The sequence below is a fragment of the Dreissena polymorpha genome, chromosome 7 (assembly GCF_020536995.1).
Source record: "Dreissena polymorpha isolate Duluth1 chromosome 7, UMN_Dpol_1.0, whole genome shotgun sequence".
Lineage (NCBI taxonomy): Eukaryota > Metazoa > Mollusca > Bivalvia > Myida > Dreissenidae > Dreissena > Dreissena polymorpha.
In genome coordinates this window covers 27,082,350-27,099,591 of record NC_068361.1, presented here as the reverse complement: position 1 = coordinate 27,099,591, position 17,242 = coordinate 27,082,350, and the positions used below count along the sequence as shown (strand labels likewise).

General features: G+C 33.8%; 1 protein-coding gene across 1 annotated transcript; it reads left to right on the top strand.

Annotated features, from left to right (window-relative positions):
- The first annotated feature begins 11,416 nt into the window (after positions 1 to 11,416).
- Positions 11,417 to 14,439, top strand: LOC127838858 (golgin subfamily A member 6-like protein 1). The gene is made up of 3 exons (XM_052366870.1): positions 11,417 to 12,396; positions 13,020 to 13,089; positions 13,332 to 14,439. Exons 1-3 carry the CDS (start codon positions 11,659 to 11,661, stop codon positions 13,877 to 13,879), a joined length of 1,356 nt encoding a protein of 451 aa, XP_052222830.1. The 5' UTR covers positions 11,417 to 11,658; the 3' UTR covers positions 13,880 to 14,439.
- Positions 14,440 to 17,242: the final 2,803 nt, after the last annotated feature.

The window sequence follows — 17,242 nt, the reverse complement described above, 5'->3', positions numbered from 1 at the left end:
TTATGTAATCAACTGCAAGAAAAACAAAATGCCATTAAAGTCAAACGTTACTTTTATATTCGCCGTTCATTTTTGTCGTTTTACAATGATGACTGCATTCGCTTTCAATAACACATTAATAATCCGGTTGAGTATACACACACATATATATATATATATATATATATATATATATATATATATATATATATATATATATATATATATATATATATATATATGGTCAGACCATAGACCGATCTAGTCAAAGGGTACGTATATCACAACTCATATAAAACTATAGCGGCTCGTAAACAAATATTTCAATTTTTTGAAAATATTTTGATAAATAATGTGCGATGTGGACATAATATGGAAATAAAAGCAAACTACAACCTTACTAGCTTTAAAGACTGTTCATGTTTTGGTATTATTGACACAGCTGAGTACGTGATTTCGCTTTAGTGAACATTTTGACGGACGACGAAGAAAGACCGATCACATTAACTAGCCCTAAAATTGATCTACAGATAGCCCAATTTTGTGTCACATTCGAATAATTTTCCATGTCCTCAAAAACGAAGTATTTGACCATTCAAAAAAATAAAGATCGAATTGCAGTATGAACATTTATTTCAAACATGTACTATATACACTAGAGTTTCAGGAACAGCAAATCAAGTAAGAAAATACAAAATAAACATATAATATATTTGTGCCCGTGTTAATATTAAATATAAGATTTACAACAGTCGTTTCGTTTAATATATTGAAATTTGAAATGAAATGTTAATAAATCTTTTGAAAGAACCATATTTTGAAAGGAACATTCCACAATTTACGAGGATTTCATAACTAAATGACCGCCATGTTTTCAAACAATTAGTGACGTTTCATTTATTCTTTTGCAATCTAACAATGAAATGATGAACACGATAAATCTGTTTTTGCCAAGTTTGCAATGTCTGTAATTGTGTACAACAATATGAGTGAATATATTTTAGCAAAGAAAAAAAACAACGTTTAACTACTTCATGATCACTTCCAATAACAAGAATATCAATTTTGTGTTGCTTATCGACACATTGTAAATTTAACTCGAAACGAAACTTACTTGAACTAAACTAACTTAACGATTAAATTTGCAAAATATAAGCACTTTTTTAAGCATATATTTTTGCATATGTAATTAGTAACCATCCAATATTTCAGTCAAGGCCAAGAACAAAGAAGTCGCACTTTCAATCAATTCAGGAATTGGCAGTTGCTCCCGCTGCATTTCACACACATGTTCTAGGACGGGTATGAAGTCATCTTTACATCCAAAATGTGGTTTCTTTACAAAGTATCTCTCTTGAATACGATCAATTGTTTTAAATTCGCAAGGAAGCCGAAATGAAAAACCTCAATGCCACTAAGACACAAATCTGCAATATAAAAAAGTTGTGAGTCGTTAAACACACGTTTGCATGTATTAGTTAAAGAGAAATATTTAAACGAATCAATCGAGATTTAAGCTCTCTAAATGCCAATAAAATCCAACGAACACATTAATATTTATTGTTCGCAAATGTTATTTTTACCTTTATACCAAGCATTCCTGATGTAAAAATGGACTGTCTGAGGCCTTGCGTGTTTCAAAAGAATATACCAGAAACTAAACATCTGTTCGACGCCGGAAGTCATGAACCAATGTTGCAATAATGTGATGATGTCAAAATTCTATGACGACATGATATGAAAAAGGTGTCATGGCTTAAAAATTAACTCATCGTGTCGACTAAAACTATGATGGCAGTCATTTTCACAAGAGCATGACGTCAAAAATTATGTAGATTTGTCGACTTAGATCATGTCGACCAAATATATTTTCGGGAAAAGCCGGAAACATTTACGTCCAGACTTCAACTTAATGTCGTTATGACGAGCAAAATTAAGGTGGGAAAAGCTACAAAACCATGTCGACATACCATGTTATTTCACAGTAAGTCGGTATAAATTATTCCGGCATGACCACATTATTGGGGTGTACCATATACGTTTCCGTACATTACTGCATGGAATTTTTACACTCTAAATATCGTGAACTTGTCGACAAAATGTATCGGGTCTTAAGTTTTAAAAACACCCGTGATATTTAAATGCAATTAGACATTACAGCATTCATGCCACGAACTTATTTGTTCTTTAAAGAATAAGTGGAATATAAATTGTTCATACTGAGTATATTTGGCATATAATTATTTAATTACAAAATATAAACGGATAATAATGCAAGCCTTTTCAGTCATTGTGTCAGGTGTAGCTTTTGCATAAAAGGCATAACATGTACGGTAAAGTTTGTTATCATGTATGCAAGGAATTTTCCTGTAATAGCACATTATAAAACAAGCGCGCAGATTGAAAAGGTCGCTGAAAATGGTGGATCTGCAAAACAGGTAATAACCAACTAACTTTATGTTATTCTATTTCAAGTACATGTATGTTCAGTAAAAAATGGCCGAAATATTTTTCTCTCGTGTACGTGTTATATATATTATGTTCAATCTTACAAAATATTATGAATTATGTATCATGTATAATGTTAAAGTTTTGACGTAATTTTGGTTTATTTGGATGAATCAAAATCAATCGAAACTTAAGAGAATGTGTATTGTCTTAATGTGTGCACTTGAAGGCATTTTGACATTAACAATATATGTCAGATTCATTATGTATACGTGTCAAAGGCTCATGAAGATTCCTACTTCAGTATACCTATTTTATTGTATCACATGGTATTTTTAAGAATAATTATGTTTAAAGTAAAGCAAAAACTAAAAAAAATTAATTTGACATTGACCCTATTTTTTTGTATTTTCAACACAAGTTCAACAAAGTTCATCCTTGATGCATTAAGCTCATATGCTTCATGAACAAGATGGTATACCGCTCAGCTTGTTGCTTTTCTATGCAAATCTACTCCTTTAATAATCCACTTGTGTTGCTTGTGCTGCTCTAGTTGAAATACTTTGTGTCTTTCAAAATAGATAACACTAAGTTTAACAGAACCGCGAAAAGATTCGCTGTCTCTTCCAAAAAGTTTAGTCCCAATCGTTCAATTTGTATCTGTTCATTAGCAATGTTTGAAAACTGGCTTTCCAACATTATTGATGCGAACACATGATTGCTGGGTCTGTGGTAATATACCTACCAAAGAATGGACTTGCTAAGGAAAATAGAAAATTGCACTAATTTTCCTAATTAGAAAAAGTTACAAACCCTTTACGTTATTCTTCCATATCTAATAACGTTTCTCTTGTTATCTGAGTGGATAAAACTATGGAGGCCAACGCTTTGAAGAGTGGCACAGGTGTTTTGCATTTTGTGTTGTAATTGTGTTTCATCAGCTTACCCAATTTCAATTTATATAAATAACGCGTTCGATGGTTGTTTTCTGTACTTTTTTCATTCGTGCGCGGGATCCACGAGCTGATAGCACGAGCGTTTTAATAGGCTATTCTTAAACATATATTATACCTCATTTCATTGAAGTGATACTTTTTAAATGAAAGTTTAATATTCTATAAACTATTGAATGTTCTATGTGGTCCTGTTGAATGTGTACGGACGCGAATGTACGATGTTATCCTGGCATCGATTTATGTTAGTCGCTTGTCAACCTTTGTTACACATGGTGAAAGGCGTAAACTGTAAACGTATATATGTTCAAAACATTAACCAATTATTCTATGCAATTTTCTATAAAAAAACAATAAACACACCTGTGCTGTATGGTAGAATCGGGAGTCGTTGTTTTTAACTCGAATAAAGGGAACTAACTATGGTTATCCATATTGTAGTCGTTTAGTTGATATATTTGTGTAGCAGCCGTATTATTAGAATGTTGATTTATTGCTATACATATTTTTATTAACATTATTAATATATGCAATTGCTTGGATATTGAAAGTTCATAATTTGTATTAGGCCTGTCTGGCATAAGCTAAGATCGACCTATATTGTTAGATATTGGATAATTGAAATTTATGTAAGGAAAGTTTCAGCATTGGGCATACTTGAATATACTTAGCCATATCTGTAGAATTTACTCTATGAATTAATAGTTCAGCAATGCTGAAGCGCGTTTTACTTGACAGACATAAATACATAGCGAAACTCAATCGTAACACTTCGAACATCTCCGGAGTCACCGTAAAGTGCTGGTTTATTCAACAAAGGGCCTGAAAGGCCCAAAGTCGCTTACCTGAGATTCAAAGGAACTGACCTGTGCGACCCAAGATGTCATTAGAACAAATGTTCTAATCAACTTTCATGAATAGTTAATACCCTGGCGGCAACGGTTTTCAACAGACTGGAAACATTTTCATACACATCCACAATACCATTAAATCAAATATTCTGACCAAGTTTCATGAAGATTGGACAAAAAAAATGTGACTTAAAGAATGTTAACAAGTTTTTACAATAGCCATTAAAGGAAAAATGAGTGGCCATGTGTCCAAGATATCATTTGGGCAATTCTTGTAATAAAGTTCCATGAAGATCAGACAATAAATGTGGCCTTTAGAGTGTTAACAAGCTTTTAACTATAGCCATAAAGTCATATAAGGAAAAATGCACTACCCACTGGTGCCCATGTTTTTCAACCGACCGTAACTATTTTTAAACGCATCTAAGATATCATTGGGCAAATCTTCTGACCAAGTTTCATGATGGTCGAACAATAAATGTGGCATCTAGAGTGTTAACAAGGTTTTACTACAGCTATATAAGGAAAAATGACCCGCCCCCTAGTGTACATGTTTTTTTAACCAACCGGAACCATTTTCAAACTCGTCCAAGATATAATAAGGATGAATCTTTCACCGGATGTTAACTTCTGCACAAATGGATCTTTAAAAAAGAATGACCCGAATACGATTTGTCATGAAAATAGGTTACACAGTAACTAGGAATAATAACAATCACATCTATACATTCTAAATAAAGCAGTTGTCATTATCACTCTCTAGTCTTTTTTTGACCTTTTTTATAAATCATAAAATGATTAAAATGAGGTAAATGCATCGGAACGGTTAAAGCAAAGCTTAAGTAGTTTAAACATGTGATGGACGTTTTGTGACACAACGTACCGTTTCATGCCACCGATATTGACACTGGGATTTGACCTTTCGTCCCACTGATATATAGTAAAGTGCTATTCATTAAAGGTATTATTTGTTTTTATATTTAGAAAACATAGTAATAATTAAAACCTAATGAAAGTATAAAGTAATGTATAAAACAGAATATACATCATAGTTCATATCATATTTCATTCTATCAGGATGGCATTTAAGAATAAACACACGAGTTCGAAAATTTCTTGGGGGAAAGGCGTGATACATGTATCATGAAAAAATAATGGAATGCTACGATGTTGCTTTTACATTGCACAGAGGTGACAATCAAAGGTGCGAAAGTTTTCCAATAGGATTCACATTTATACGATATTATTTACACCTACTCCATTATGTATTACTACTGGGACAAAACAACTTCCTCTTTCCAACACAATTGTCGGTGCCTAAAAAAGGTAGTGGAACGAAACTCCCATAAACCGGTAAAAAGACACGCCCCTCCTCAACTTTGCCCAGCATAAATAACAAAACACTAAACCGGAAATTAACATTAACCCACGGACCTATTCAAATCCTGATTAACCTCATCGAATTGTAATTTAAAATACAATACATATACTCACCAAATCTTGCATTTACAATAAGTTAGAGCAACTGAATAACAACTTTTTTAGGCACGATACAAAAAAGTGAATAGAAGTATCAGCTTACCGGTAATCACTTTGCGATCAAGATTTAATAACTCTTTTGCTGGCAAGATTTCATAACTATTTTGCTGGCAAGATTTCATAACTATTTTGCTGGCAAGATTTCATAACTATTTTGCTGGCAAGATTAAATAACTATTTTGCTGGCAAGATTTAATAACTATTTTGCTGGCAAGATTTCATAACTATTTTGCGGTCAAGATTTAATAACTTAGCATAATAAACAGCAAAAACTTTAAGTTAAGTTGCAATAAGCAATTTTATTTTGGGATATTCACGTAAGAACATTGTTTGATTATTTTTATCATTATAATTATCATTATTATAATTATCATTATTACAATTATTATAATTGTGGTGATAATGACGATGATGATAATGACGATGATGTTGCTGATTATTATGAAAATAATGATGATGATGATAATAATAATGATGATGATGATGATGATAGTTGTAGTATTAGTAGTACTAGTAGTATTAGTAGAAGTTGTTGTAGTAGTAGTAGTAGTAGTAGTAGTAGTAGAAGTAGTAGTAGTAGTAGCAGTAGTAGTAGTAGTAGTAGTTGTTGTTGTATTAGTAGTAGTAGAAGTAGTAGTAGTAGTAGAAGTAGTAGTAGTAGTAGTAGTGGTAGTAGTAGTAGTAGTAGTAGTAGTAGTGTAGAAGTAGTAGTAGTAGTAGTAGTAGTAGTAGTAGTAGTAGTAGTATAGTAGTATAGTAGAGTAGTAGTAGTAGTGGTAGTAATAGTTGTAGTAGTAGTAGTAGAAGAAGAAGAAGGAGAAGAAGAAGAAGAAGAAGAAGAAGAAGAAGAAGTAGTAGTAGTAGTAGTAGTAGTCGTAATAGTCGTAGTAGTAGTAGTAGAAGTAGTAGTAGTAGTAGTAGTAGTAGTAGTAGCTAGTAGTAGTAGTAGTAGATAGTAGTAGTAGTAGTGGTAGTAGTAGTAGTAGCAGCAGTAGTAGTAGAAGCAGCAGTAGTAGTAGTAGTAGTAGATGTTGTTTTCTTTGTAGACTAGCTGTTAAGAATAATCTTAATTGTTTTCTTACACGGGAAACAGATATGAACTTATATTTACTGGTATCTGTAACTAATTTAAAATGGTGAACGAAATATGTGTTTAAAATGCCACGTGACAACGAAAAGCCATGCGTCGTGTAAAACAAGGTGACAAGACGATTACATCACTCATGGCACAATCGCTCTACTGTATGTACGTTTTACTAAAAAATCATTTTTTATAGCCATCCGCCATGTATCAAAGTTTAATGACATGCTTTGAAAAGCATTTATTGGACACGCTTTACGTAATTGCTCTGAGTTGTCGGATGCTAAAAATATTTACATAATTTTAAGTCCAAATAAATAGAAAGATAAAAGTATTCCCAGGTGCCAGCGTCCGAATATTGAGAGACACCCTTTAACTAGTAGAAGTTGTAGTAGTAGTAGTAGTAGTTGTTGCATTAGTAGAAGTAGAAGTAGTAGTAGAAGTAGTAGTAGTAGTAGAAGTAGTAGTAGTAGTAGTAGTAGTAGTAGCAGAAGTAATAGTAGTAGTAGTAGTAGTAGAAGAAGAAGAAGAAGAAGAAGAAGAAGAAGTAGTAGTAGTAGTAGTGGTAGTAGTAGTAGTAGAGGCAGTAGTAGTAGTAGCAGAAGTAGTAGTAGTAGCAGTAGTAGTAGTAGTAGTAGTAGTAGATGTTGTTGTTGTTGTTGTAGAAGTAGAGGTAGAAGTACTAGTATTCAGAATAAAGGGTTAAGAGTATAAAAAAACACAAGAAACTATGGCGAGGTTTAATTGGAATTGACAGTATTAAAGTGCCTTGTTTTTTTACCCCAGAACCAAGAGACAGGGAGCTTATCGCAACTGTTTGATTGACTCTGGCTTTCATTCAATTATAGATGTTAGAATTTGGCGATTTAAATAGTATGTTTGACACAACGCCGATTAAATACTGCAGTGCCAAGAAATGCACCTAAGTAGCATTAACGGAATGGGCCAAGTAAAAATAGGTCTTCCCATGTCGATCTTTGGCAATATCTTATTCTGAAATGAAAGCCCCATCTATGCCATTGAGTTTTTGAAAAAACTTTTACTTCGAAATATTTAATTCATACCATATGTTTCGAGTCTACTGAAAAAGTAGTCATCCGCTCCATTATTTTTTCAAATACATTTGAACACAAAGATATGTAATTTACAAAAACAATGTTTTCATGTCAGAGACGAACGCTCAAATACTTTTCCATACAACGCTTAAATGTTTAACCTGTATTTTTCAAGACCACCTAGCATACGTTGGTATTCGTTTAGCCATAGGTTACCCACTGAATATGAAGTTTTGGCCTTATCCACTGCCGACATCTCAACTTGCGAAAAACCAGATAGTGGGTCTTACTTTGGAACTACAAATAGATCAAATGAGTGGTCAACTGGGAAGCGTTAATGCACCTTTCTGAGTCCTAAGATTATTCATGCAAAAATCAGGGCAAACGAAGAAGAAGAAGACAAAAAGAAAATATAGAGGATATTTGTTGGATTCGGTGGAATATCGATTTTATTTCACGAGTGATCATAGAAAACAATATTTTCACGAGTGGCGCATATTCGATATTCCATCGAATCCAACAAATTTTCTTTTTTTATGCTTTTTTCACCGTTTATTTATATTGTAAATGAGTTAAACTGGATACTTTAGCTGGATTTATGACGTCAGTTCGTTGAAAAAATGACGTCATTTCACAGTAAAACAGTGACAAATATCGATATTTTTCACTGTAATTTTTCGCTGTTTAAAACAGTGGAATACCAGTTTTATTTCACTGATATTTTTCTCTATAAACCACCTGAAAGCATAAAATAAAATTGTCTTTTGTACCAATACACTGTTTGATAGCTAAGGGATATTACTTGGACGAATATCATCGAACTTTAGCATCTACTTGGCATGTTGGCGTAATTCCTCATACATGCATGGGGAATCATCGGGTATGGCTGATTGATTGAAGGTTTGTCGTCAAGGCTGATGTAGTGATTAACCAACTTGCAATTGCCAATGTTTATTGGACCTTACCAAACTATGTTTCCAGTTTCCCAGAACTAGTCGGGTCTACATAACTGCTGAGACGAAATATTGGAACTTAAAATTTTGATGTCATCTTAAAACAATGGAACTTGTAGAGATGAATAGATTGAAGGATAGAAAGGAGAGGTAGCGATCTCATCCAAAGTGACTTCATTTAAAGCACAAATTGGAGTTTGGGGCTTTATGAACACCAACTAGGCTGTCATATTACAGATTTGCACAGGAATTTGGCACATTGTCCATGTTGTTGGACTAAAACGCACACATGGTCTGACAAATGAAAGTCCTTTGTCAGATATATTTTCTTTGACGACTTTATGTATATTGTTGCTCAGCCTTGTTACGGTTGAACTGAAGGCGATAAGGAGTCGCCTCAGGAAGGTGTTCGTATGTAGAGAATACAGTTGCTGGACTACCTACAAGTGTTTTGAACGCCATCTGCCATGCACAAGGCAAAGACAACGATTATGAAACAGATTCATATAGCAAAATGAGGTTGATTCACAAGATAACATAACAAGATCGGATATCCTGTGCACATATATCTCGTACAACTAACACTTGCAAAATTTATGCAAATTTAATAAATGGAATAGAGATGACAGTTCAGTAAAACCAAGAATTTCTAACTGCAAACTATTTGCCACAGAAACATTTAACTCGACACCTTATACTGATAGATCACAAATCAATGGTATTTTTGGTAGGGGCTGGTAGAATGAATGAGAAACAGTGATGACCGCAGAACCAGTGTGAACAAGGGCACTACAATGAGCAGAATGTACGTAAGGTCGATCATTTTAGTAACCAATCAAATGATCTGCAAATGAAGAACAATTCTTACCGGAAAGGGAAGAAGTAGTAGAATGGCATTTCGTCCCCTGTTTTGCTACAAGCAGATGTGGTTATTCTCTACTTCTTTTGAACATACGGCTCAAGAGTACATTATATAAACTATAAGTGTACACAATGTGTACACGAGCAAAATCTTATTTAAATCAAGAAACTTACGAGTAAAAAATATGCATTGGGCACCATACATTATTCTATAAGCTATACAACTTAAAATTACTTCATAATAGAATTTGAAGTTTTTTAAAGTGATAAATATATCTTCTTAAAGTACCTAGAAAGGTTGGAAAGGATTAGCAAAACAATATTTTCTTTGACGACTTTATGTATATTTTTGCTCAGCCTTGTTACGGTTGTACTGAAGGCGATAAGGAGTCGCCTCAGCAAGTTGTTCGTATGTAGAGAGTACAGTTTCTGGACTACCTACAAGTGTGTTGAATGCCATCTGCTGTGCACCTGGCAAAAACACCGATTATGAAAGAGATTTATTTCGCAAAATGAGGTTGATTCACAACATAACAGGACAAAATGGGCAAGCCTTGGTACTTGTATCTCGTACAACTAACACTTGAAATATTTATGCACATTTCATAAATGGAATAGAGATTACAGTTCAATAAAACCGATAATTTTAAATGCTAAACATTTGCCACAGGGACATTAAAATCGACACCTTATACTGATAGATCACAAATCAATGGTATTTTTGGTAGGGGCTGGTAGAATGAATGAGAAACAGTGGTGACCGCAGAACCAGTGTGAACAATGGCACTACAATGAGAGAATGTACGTAAGGTCGATTATGTTTAGTAACCAATCAAATGATCTGCAAATGAAGAACAATTCTTACCGGAAAGGGAAGAAGTAGTAGAATGGCATTGCGTCCCCTCTTTTGCTACTAGCAGAGGTGGTTATTCTCTACTTCTTTTGAACATACGGCTCAAGAGTATATTATGTATACTTTAAGTGTACACAATGTGTACACGAGCAAAAACTTATTTAAATCAAGAAACTTACGAGTAAAAAATATGCATTGGGCACCATACATTATTTTATAAGCTATACAACTTTAAATTACTTACAGGATTTGAAGTTTTTTAAAGTGATAAATATATCTTCTTATAGTACCTAGAAAGGTTGGAAAGGATTAGCAAAACACTGCAAAAATGCTTAATATTGCCGTCAATAACGATATCACCATTTTGCACCTTCACCAACGGAAACCGTCACTATTACTGTGAGTTAAATTTGTTTTTACACATTTTTGGTATTTTGATGTTAAACACTGTGTATATTCTGTTTGTTGCACATACTTATTTCTTAAAGGCAAATTCATTAATATGAGTAGTTTTTGAGCAGCTATTTTAAAAAAATGAACTGTTATATTTCGTCATTCAAACTAATTTCAGTTCACTTCATATTTTAAATAATTTGCTGTTACATATTTGTTTGTTTGACATATCAGCGCAACGGTATTTATCGATTCAAATGTTGAAAATTCACTAATCGCCAATGATCCTAATAAACATAGCTCTATATTTGTACCAAGTAAACACATGTTATCGTTATCAATGCGCCACGTCGATAGAAAAGTGAAACGATATGAATGTGTTTGTCTATCGTTCGATTATACGAAGTACCGGTACTTATATATATGATATACAGTTGAATGAGCTATCAACAACTTTTTTTTGTAAGGAATTTATGATTTTATGATATGTATTACATGTATGCAATAGTTCAGCTTTAACTGAAAATTGCGAAAATGGAGACAAGCATAGTGCAATGTGCCGACCGCTTATCTAAATAGGTTGTTTTAATGTGATTTTCTAATGCCGTAACTACAAGCTGTGCGATACACGTTTGAAGAATCAAAGTGCGAACAGAAGCTTTCCCATCGAAGAAGCGCATGAATGAAACATAATGTTCAATTTACAAACTGAAAAATCAACTGATACAGGATTAGAATCGCTGGTCGATGCAGACGTTGATATTCACAAGCAAAAGTGTAAAGATCACACTGATGAAAACCAGTCGTTTTATTGCAAGAAACATGATATATGTATTTGTGGTCGTTGTGTTTTTTCAAATCATTTTTCTTGTATGGAGACGATGGTCGATTTGAACAATGTCCAACACGACGCAGAACACATGCATAATAGTGTTTCTACATTGCAAGTGTTGGACGAAGAAATAGACCGCATTATGGCCGAAATAGACGAAAACAGACGACTAAACGATAAATGTAGATCAAGCTTTGAAAAAGAGATAAATGGCTTTCACGAATCCTTAGTCCAGAAACTGATTTTTTTAAAAACAAACGCAGAAAAAGAAAGCGACAACTTACACAAACAAAATGCCGACGTACTGGATGAAACGGAACTTAAATGTAAAGAACATAAACTAGTTCTACGGCAGCAAATTGAATATTTAAAAACGTTAGAACACAAAAAGCATTATCGATATTTATTCATAGAACATAAAAGAATTGAGAATAATATTGATTCATTTAAAGATAAAAACTTAAAGTGTCGACATCATAACCATATTAAAGAATACGAATTTGTTCGCAATTATGAACTAATCGGGGAAGATGATAATATTGGAAGACTCACGATTGAGTGCGATGGAAGCGAAGAAGTAACTGAAATGGACGTCAAGGTACGCATATTTAAGCAACTTGTTTGAATTGGCTTCCATTATATTTTTTGACACAATGTATATTTTTGACATGATATTGTTTCTTGATTTTAACCTTAAATATTTTGAAATAGGTCTGTCTGTCTGCTTTCCTGTCTGTCTGTCTGTCTGTCTGTTCGTCCGTCCGTCCGTATGTATGTATGTATGTATGTATGTATGTATGCATGTATGTATGTATGTATGTATGTATGTATGTATGTATGTATGTATGTATGTATGTATGTATGTATGTATGTATGTATGTATGTATGTATGTATGTATGTATGTATGTATGTATGTATGTATGTATGTATGTATGTATGTATGTATGTATGTATGTATGTATATATGTTTGTATGTATGTATGTATGTATGAACGTTATAAATAATTGGGTATGAAATATGTGTTTGCGTATCTTTTGGAAGTTACGAATTTGGCACCTTAATAATCATAAATACAATGTTTTGCCTCCCTTAGATGCTTTTGAATAGCTTAAGGATGTGTGCCTTTTACTTTTCAAGCATTCACATTCATGATTAGATTCAAAATTAATTTATGCAATTATAATAACTTCATTGAATATAGCAAACAATGGAATTGCAGATGGCGTCGGCGGCTGATGAGGATAGAAAGCGAGATAAGCTTTATGCTGAGAAAGCGCCCGATGAAAAAGGTTAGAGGAATGCCTATTTTTCCCATGTGGCGTAGGTTACCACGTTCAATTAAATAATTGCTCATGGATATTTTTGTTAATATAATGTGTTAAAGTCTTTTTCAACGCAATGAGTCATATGACAATTTATAACAAAAATTGATTCACTGCATATGTTGCTTCTACATTTTTTGTTTATACTTACCTGACAAATTATAAAGGTAGGGCATAGTTACTAGTTTGTATTTTTTTTATATCTCCAGTAAATCCGATGCGTTACTGTTTAGAACATGAACACTTTCATTGTATACATCGCGAATATGGTGAAAAATTAGAGCGTCTACAAAAATTAGAAGAATGTATGCAAGAAAAAGACATGAAGATTTCAAAACAAGAAGAACACATTTGTATTGAAAAAGAAAATTGCGAAAGTATGATACGGGATTATGAACAGTGGACTACAAAACTACAAGAAGAATTGTCCGATTCGGTACAGCAGATAACACAACTACAAGAAGAATTGGCTGTTTCTGAACAGAAATTTAAACAACTACAAGAACAAGAAAAGCGCATTATTTTTGAAAAAGAGCAATCCGAAAGAGCCAATCGGGTGAATGAACGGAAGATAAAAAAACTTCAAGATGAATCGGCGGTTTCTGAAAAGAAGATTAAACAACTGCAAGAACAAGAAAAAAATACGAAGTGGGCGTATGAACGGAAGATTGAAAGTTTAGAAGAATTCTCTAGGAATTGTTTAATTTGGTGTATTGCTTGTTGGTCAGCTTTTCTTTTTTATATTTTTCTTCTTTAATAACAGAAACCAACACGCCGTTAAATAATGAGAAAGGTACGTAAAACTTTTATGGGATATGAAAGCGATTTCTAAAAGATTGGATTTGAAGATGCCATTTGTATCCAGGTCCCTGTTAAATAGACTGTTGTCAGATTTAGATCGGTGAAATCAAAGAGACAAATTGCCTGAGACCCGGCTTAGTCTTTAATAATACGTCTCACAAACCAAAATAATCTTGCACGCGATCGTTTATTTAGACAAAACAAGCGTTCATCAACAAACCAGAAAGCGCTATTAGTGCAAATATATATGGAGCGCTTTATAAAAAGGCTTATTTGCAACGGACGACCTGTTAATGCTTATGTCTCGACGTGGCCGCAAATGAGGTGTATGCCAGACTTGCGCTTAAGTTAAAATTCCGTAGGATTCCTGTTATGCGAGTTGCGTTAGTTTTGCAGGCATATTTTGTCGAATTTGTGACATAAGGTGTGAGTGGAAAAAAAGATTTGACATTATGTTATGCTATTGTTTAATTCAGTTTGTGACACTTTAATACTTTAATAAACCAGTTAACCCTTTACCTGTGTCATTGAAAATGATGATGCATTAAATAATTTCACCGTACACATTAATAAAAAACGCAAAATATCAAAATATAACGTAGTCCTACCACAACCTTTGATGGATCGAAACATTTATGAACATGGAGCGGTTCATTGTCATATTCATTAAATTAACTCAATATACAAGACTTTCTGCACGCAATAACACAATAAATTAAATTAAGATTACGTCTATCCACATGTGCATCATCAGTCGGCTTTCGAATTGTTCCCCAGCAGATCACTGCGTTATACGTCGTCCATTTGCACTCGGCGCATTATGCAGCCACAGCACATTTACTTGTTTCCCCCAAAATAACCCATGTATACAACTGGTGGAGAGGATCAAACGTGAGGTTTGTTTTGGCTAAGAAAAATCAATAATTTTGATCAATTGCCGGTAAACGTTATGGGAATTGGACGATGACCTCAATCAATGACCACTTTAAGGCATAATTAAATATATATAGTTGATATACAGACAAAAATCTATTGCTCACATTTTTATCTTGACCTGATTATTTAAGTACGGTGTGGTTTACAGACACAATTATCATAAAGTGAAACAATAGATGTTTGTAAAACATATATTTCCTCACCCGACTTTCAGCAATCGTCAGTGACCTCATACAATGACCTAGAACACATGTGAAAAGTTTCTATTGAATACCTTTATTAGAAACCCTGATATTGAGATGTTTCACGTTAACTAAAACAAGAGCATAACGTAGTTGCCATAATTTAACTCTCAGCTTTATAAACCAAATGGTTGCTAAGAGCCATCATAGCAAAATTTATCAAATGCTTTGGGAGTCCGTCTATATAGACTAGAGCATTACGCAGACGCAGATCCCGAGATTTGAGTGAGTAGTAAAACTCCGAGTATTCGGTGTATAGCTGAGCTAAAGATCAAAAGCATCTTTTGTCCCTCCTGAGAAGGACCAGCCTATCAATTGATATGATCAAACGTACAAACGTTCTTCAATATTGTGAGGACACATGATACACATTTCATAATACAAGCCTCTGTGACCTCGACTTTTGAACAGATGTACACAAACTCAATAGGTGTGTGGGCCGTCCATAAAATACGTCACGCTCCATGGAGGTGGAGGGGGTGCGAAAAAGTGTGAAAGTTTGTGACAGGGGGGGGGGTGTGACAGGCCATATGTGACGTCACACAATTTTTAAATTGTATTTCTAATTTTTTTTTGTTTTTTGTAATTACTATAATAAAAGCTTTTTAAATAATTTTCTTTCTTTTTTGAAACATTTGAATTAGTATTTTAATAAAGCATTAAATGTGTATCTCCTACATGTATTGTCAACGATGCCTCTCGCTATGAGCGCTAGTATACTATCGCGAAGCCATGTTTTATGTATAGCCTTGCTTTTGCCATTTTAGCTCGCCTGAGCACAACGTGCTCATGGTGAGCTTTTGTGATCGCCTTTTGTCCGTCGTGCGTCATGCGCCGTCAACATTTGCCTTGTGAACACTCCAGAGGCCACATTTATTGTCTGATTTTCATATAACTTGGTCAGAACATTTGTCCTATTGATACCTCGACTGAGTTCGAAACTGGGTCATGCTGGGTCAAACACGACCGCCAGGGGGCGGGGCAGTTTTCTCTATATGTATATAGTGACAACATGTGAACACTCTAAAAGTAACATTTTTTGTCCAATCTTCATGAAATTTCGTCAGAACATTTGTTTTCTGGATATGACGGTTGAGTTCGAAAATGGTTCGGATCGGTAAAAAAGCATGGCCGCTAGGGGGGGGGCATTTTCCTTATATTTATATATTAAGTCTGTGAACACTCTAGAAGTCACATATTTTGGCCTTATTATCATTTTTTTTTCTAAACATCAATTGTATAGATATCTCGGACGAGTTCGAAAATGGTCATGGTTGGTCGAAAAACATGGCCGCCAGGGGGTGGGGCAGTTTTCTCTATATGTACATGTGTATATAGTGAAAACATGTGAGCAGTCTAGTTCTCATAAAAGAAAGATAACCCGTACATACTTTCTAATAGTTAACTCCCTTGTATAAACCTGGGACTTCTTTCATAAATGTGGTGTACATAAAGACAGTAGTTTGCATGCAATTTAATGAACCTTTTGTTTCTATGTCATAAAATAACTGTACATGTACTAATGCACTGTAGAGCCTTATCTTTGATCTTTACTGATAAGCCAAGTTAACCTACTGTGTTTTGGTGTATTGATTGAACATCTTTTAAGATCAATTGGATTGGGAAAATCAATAATTTCAGCAGACTACTGTGCTATGAAACTGTTTCAATGGCAACCTTGACTCCAGTAAAATGCACTGGCTTACCTGTAAATATTTAGTGCAGTAGATAATGACCATCCATAAAAGAGACATACATGTAATGCTGATCATTTTCATGCATCATTTTTACTATAGGGTGTCATCATTTTGCATTTACATGTGTATATACTTTGTTTGTGTACATACTGTAATTCATTTCTTTCTAGAAGTGTTTAGATGATGTTTAATGTCTCAACTGCCAGTAACTTATTAATGACACAAGTCTGTCATCTGATAACCAATATATGTCATGTTTATACTCAAAATGAAGCATTTTGTTAGAGGAACATGAATATGCTATTTTGTTGTTTTGTGTTATTTTGACTCTTATTTTTATACATTATATAGAAGTGAAACTCCAGCTGCTGGAGCAGTATTGAATTCTTATTATAAACAACTAGTTGGTCCTTTATTTAAGGTAAGTGACCGATTGCCAAAACA

Bases quoted from the DNA above. Each gene is read 5' to 3' on its own strand.
- LOC127838858 (XM_052366870.1), top strand. From the start codon at position 11,659: ATGTTCAATTTACAAACTGAAAAATCAACTGATACAGGATTAGAATCG. The intron at 12,397-13,019 runs GTACGCATATTT...ATGGAATTGCAG, and splicing joins TAACTGAAATGGACGTCAAG to ATGGCGTCGGCGGCTGATGA. The intron at 13,090-13,331 runs GTTAGAGGAATG...TTATATCTCCAG, and splicing joins GAAAGCGCCCGATGAAAAAG to TAAATCCGATGCGTTACTGT.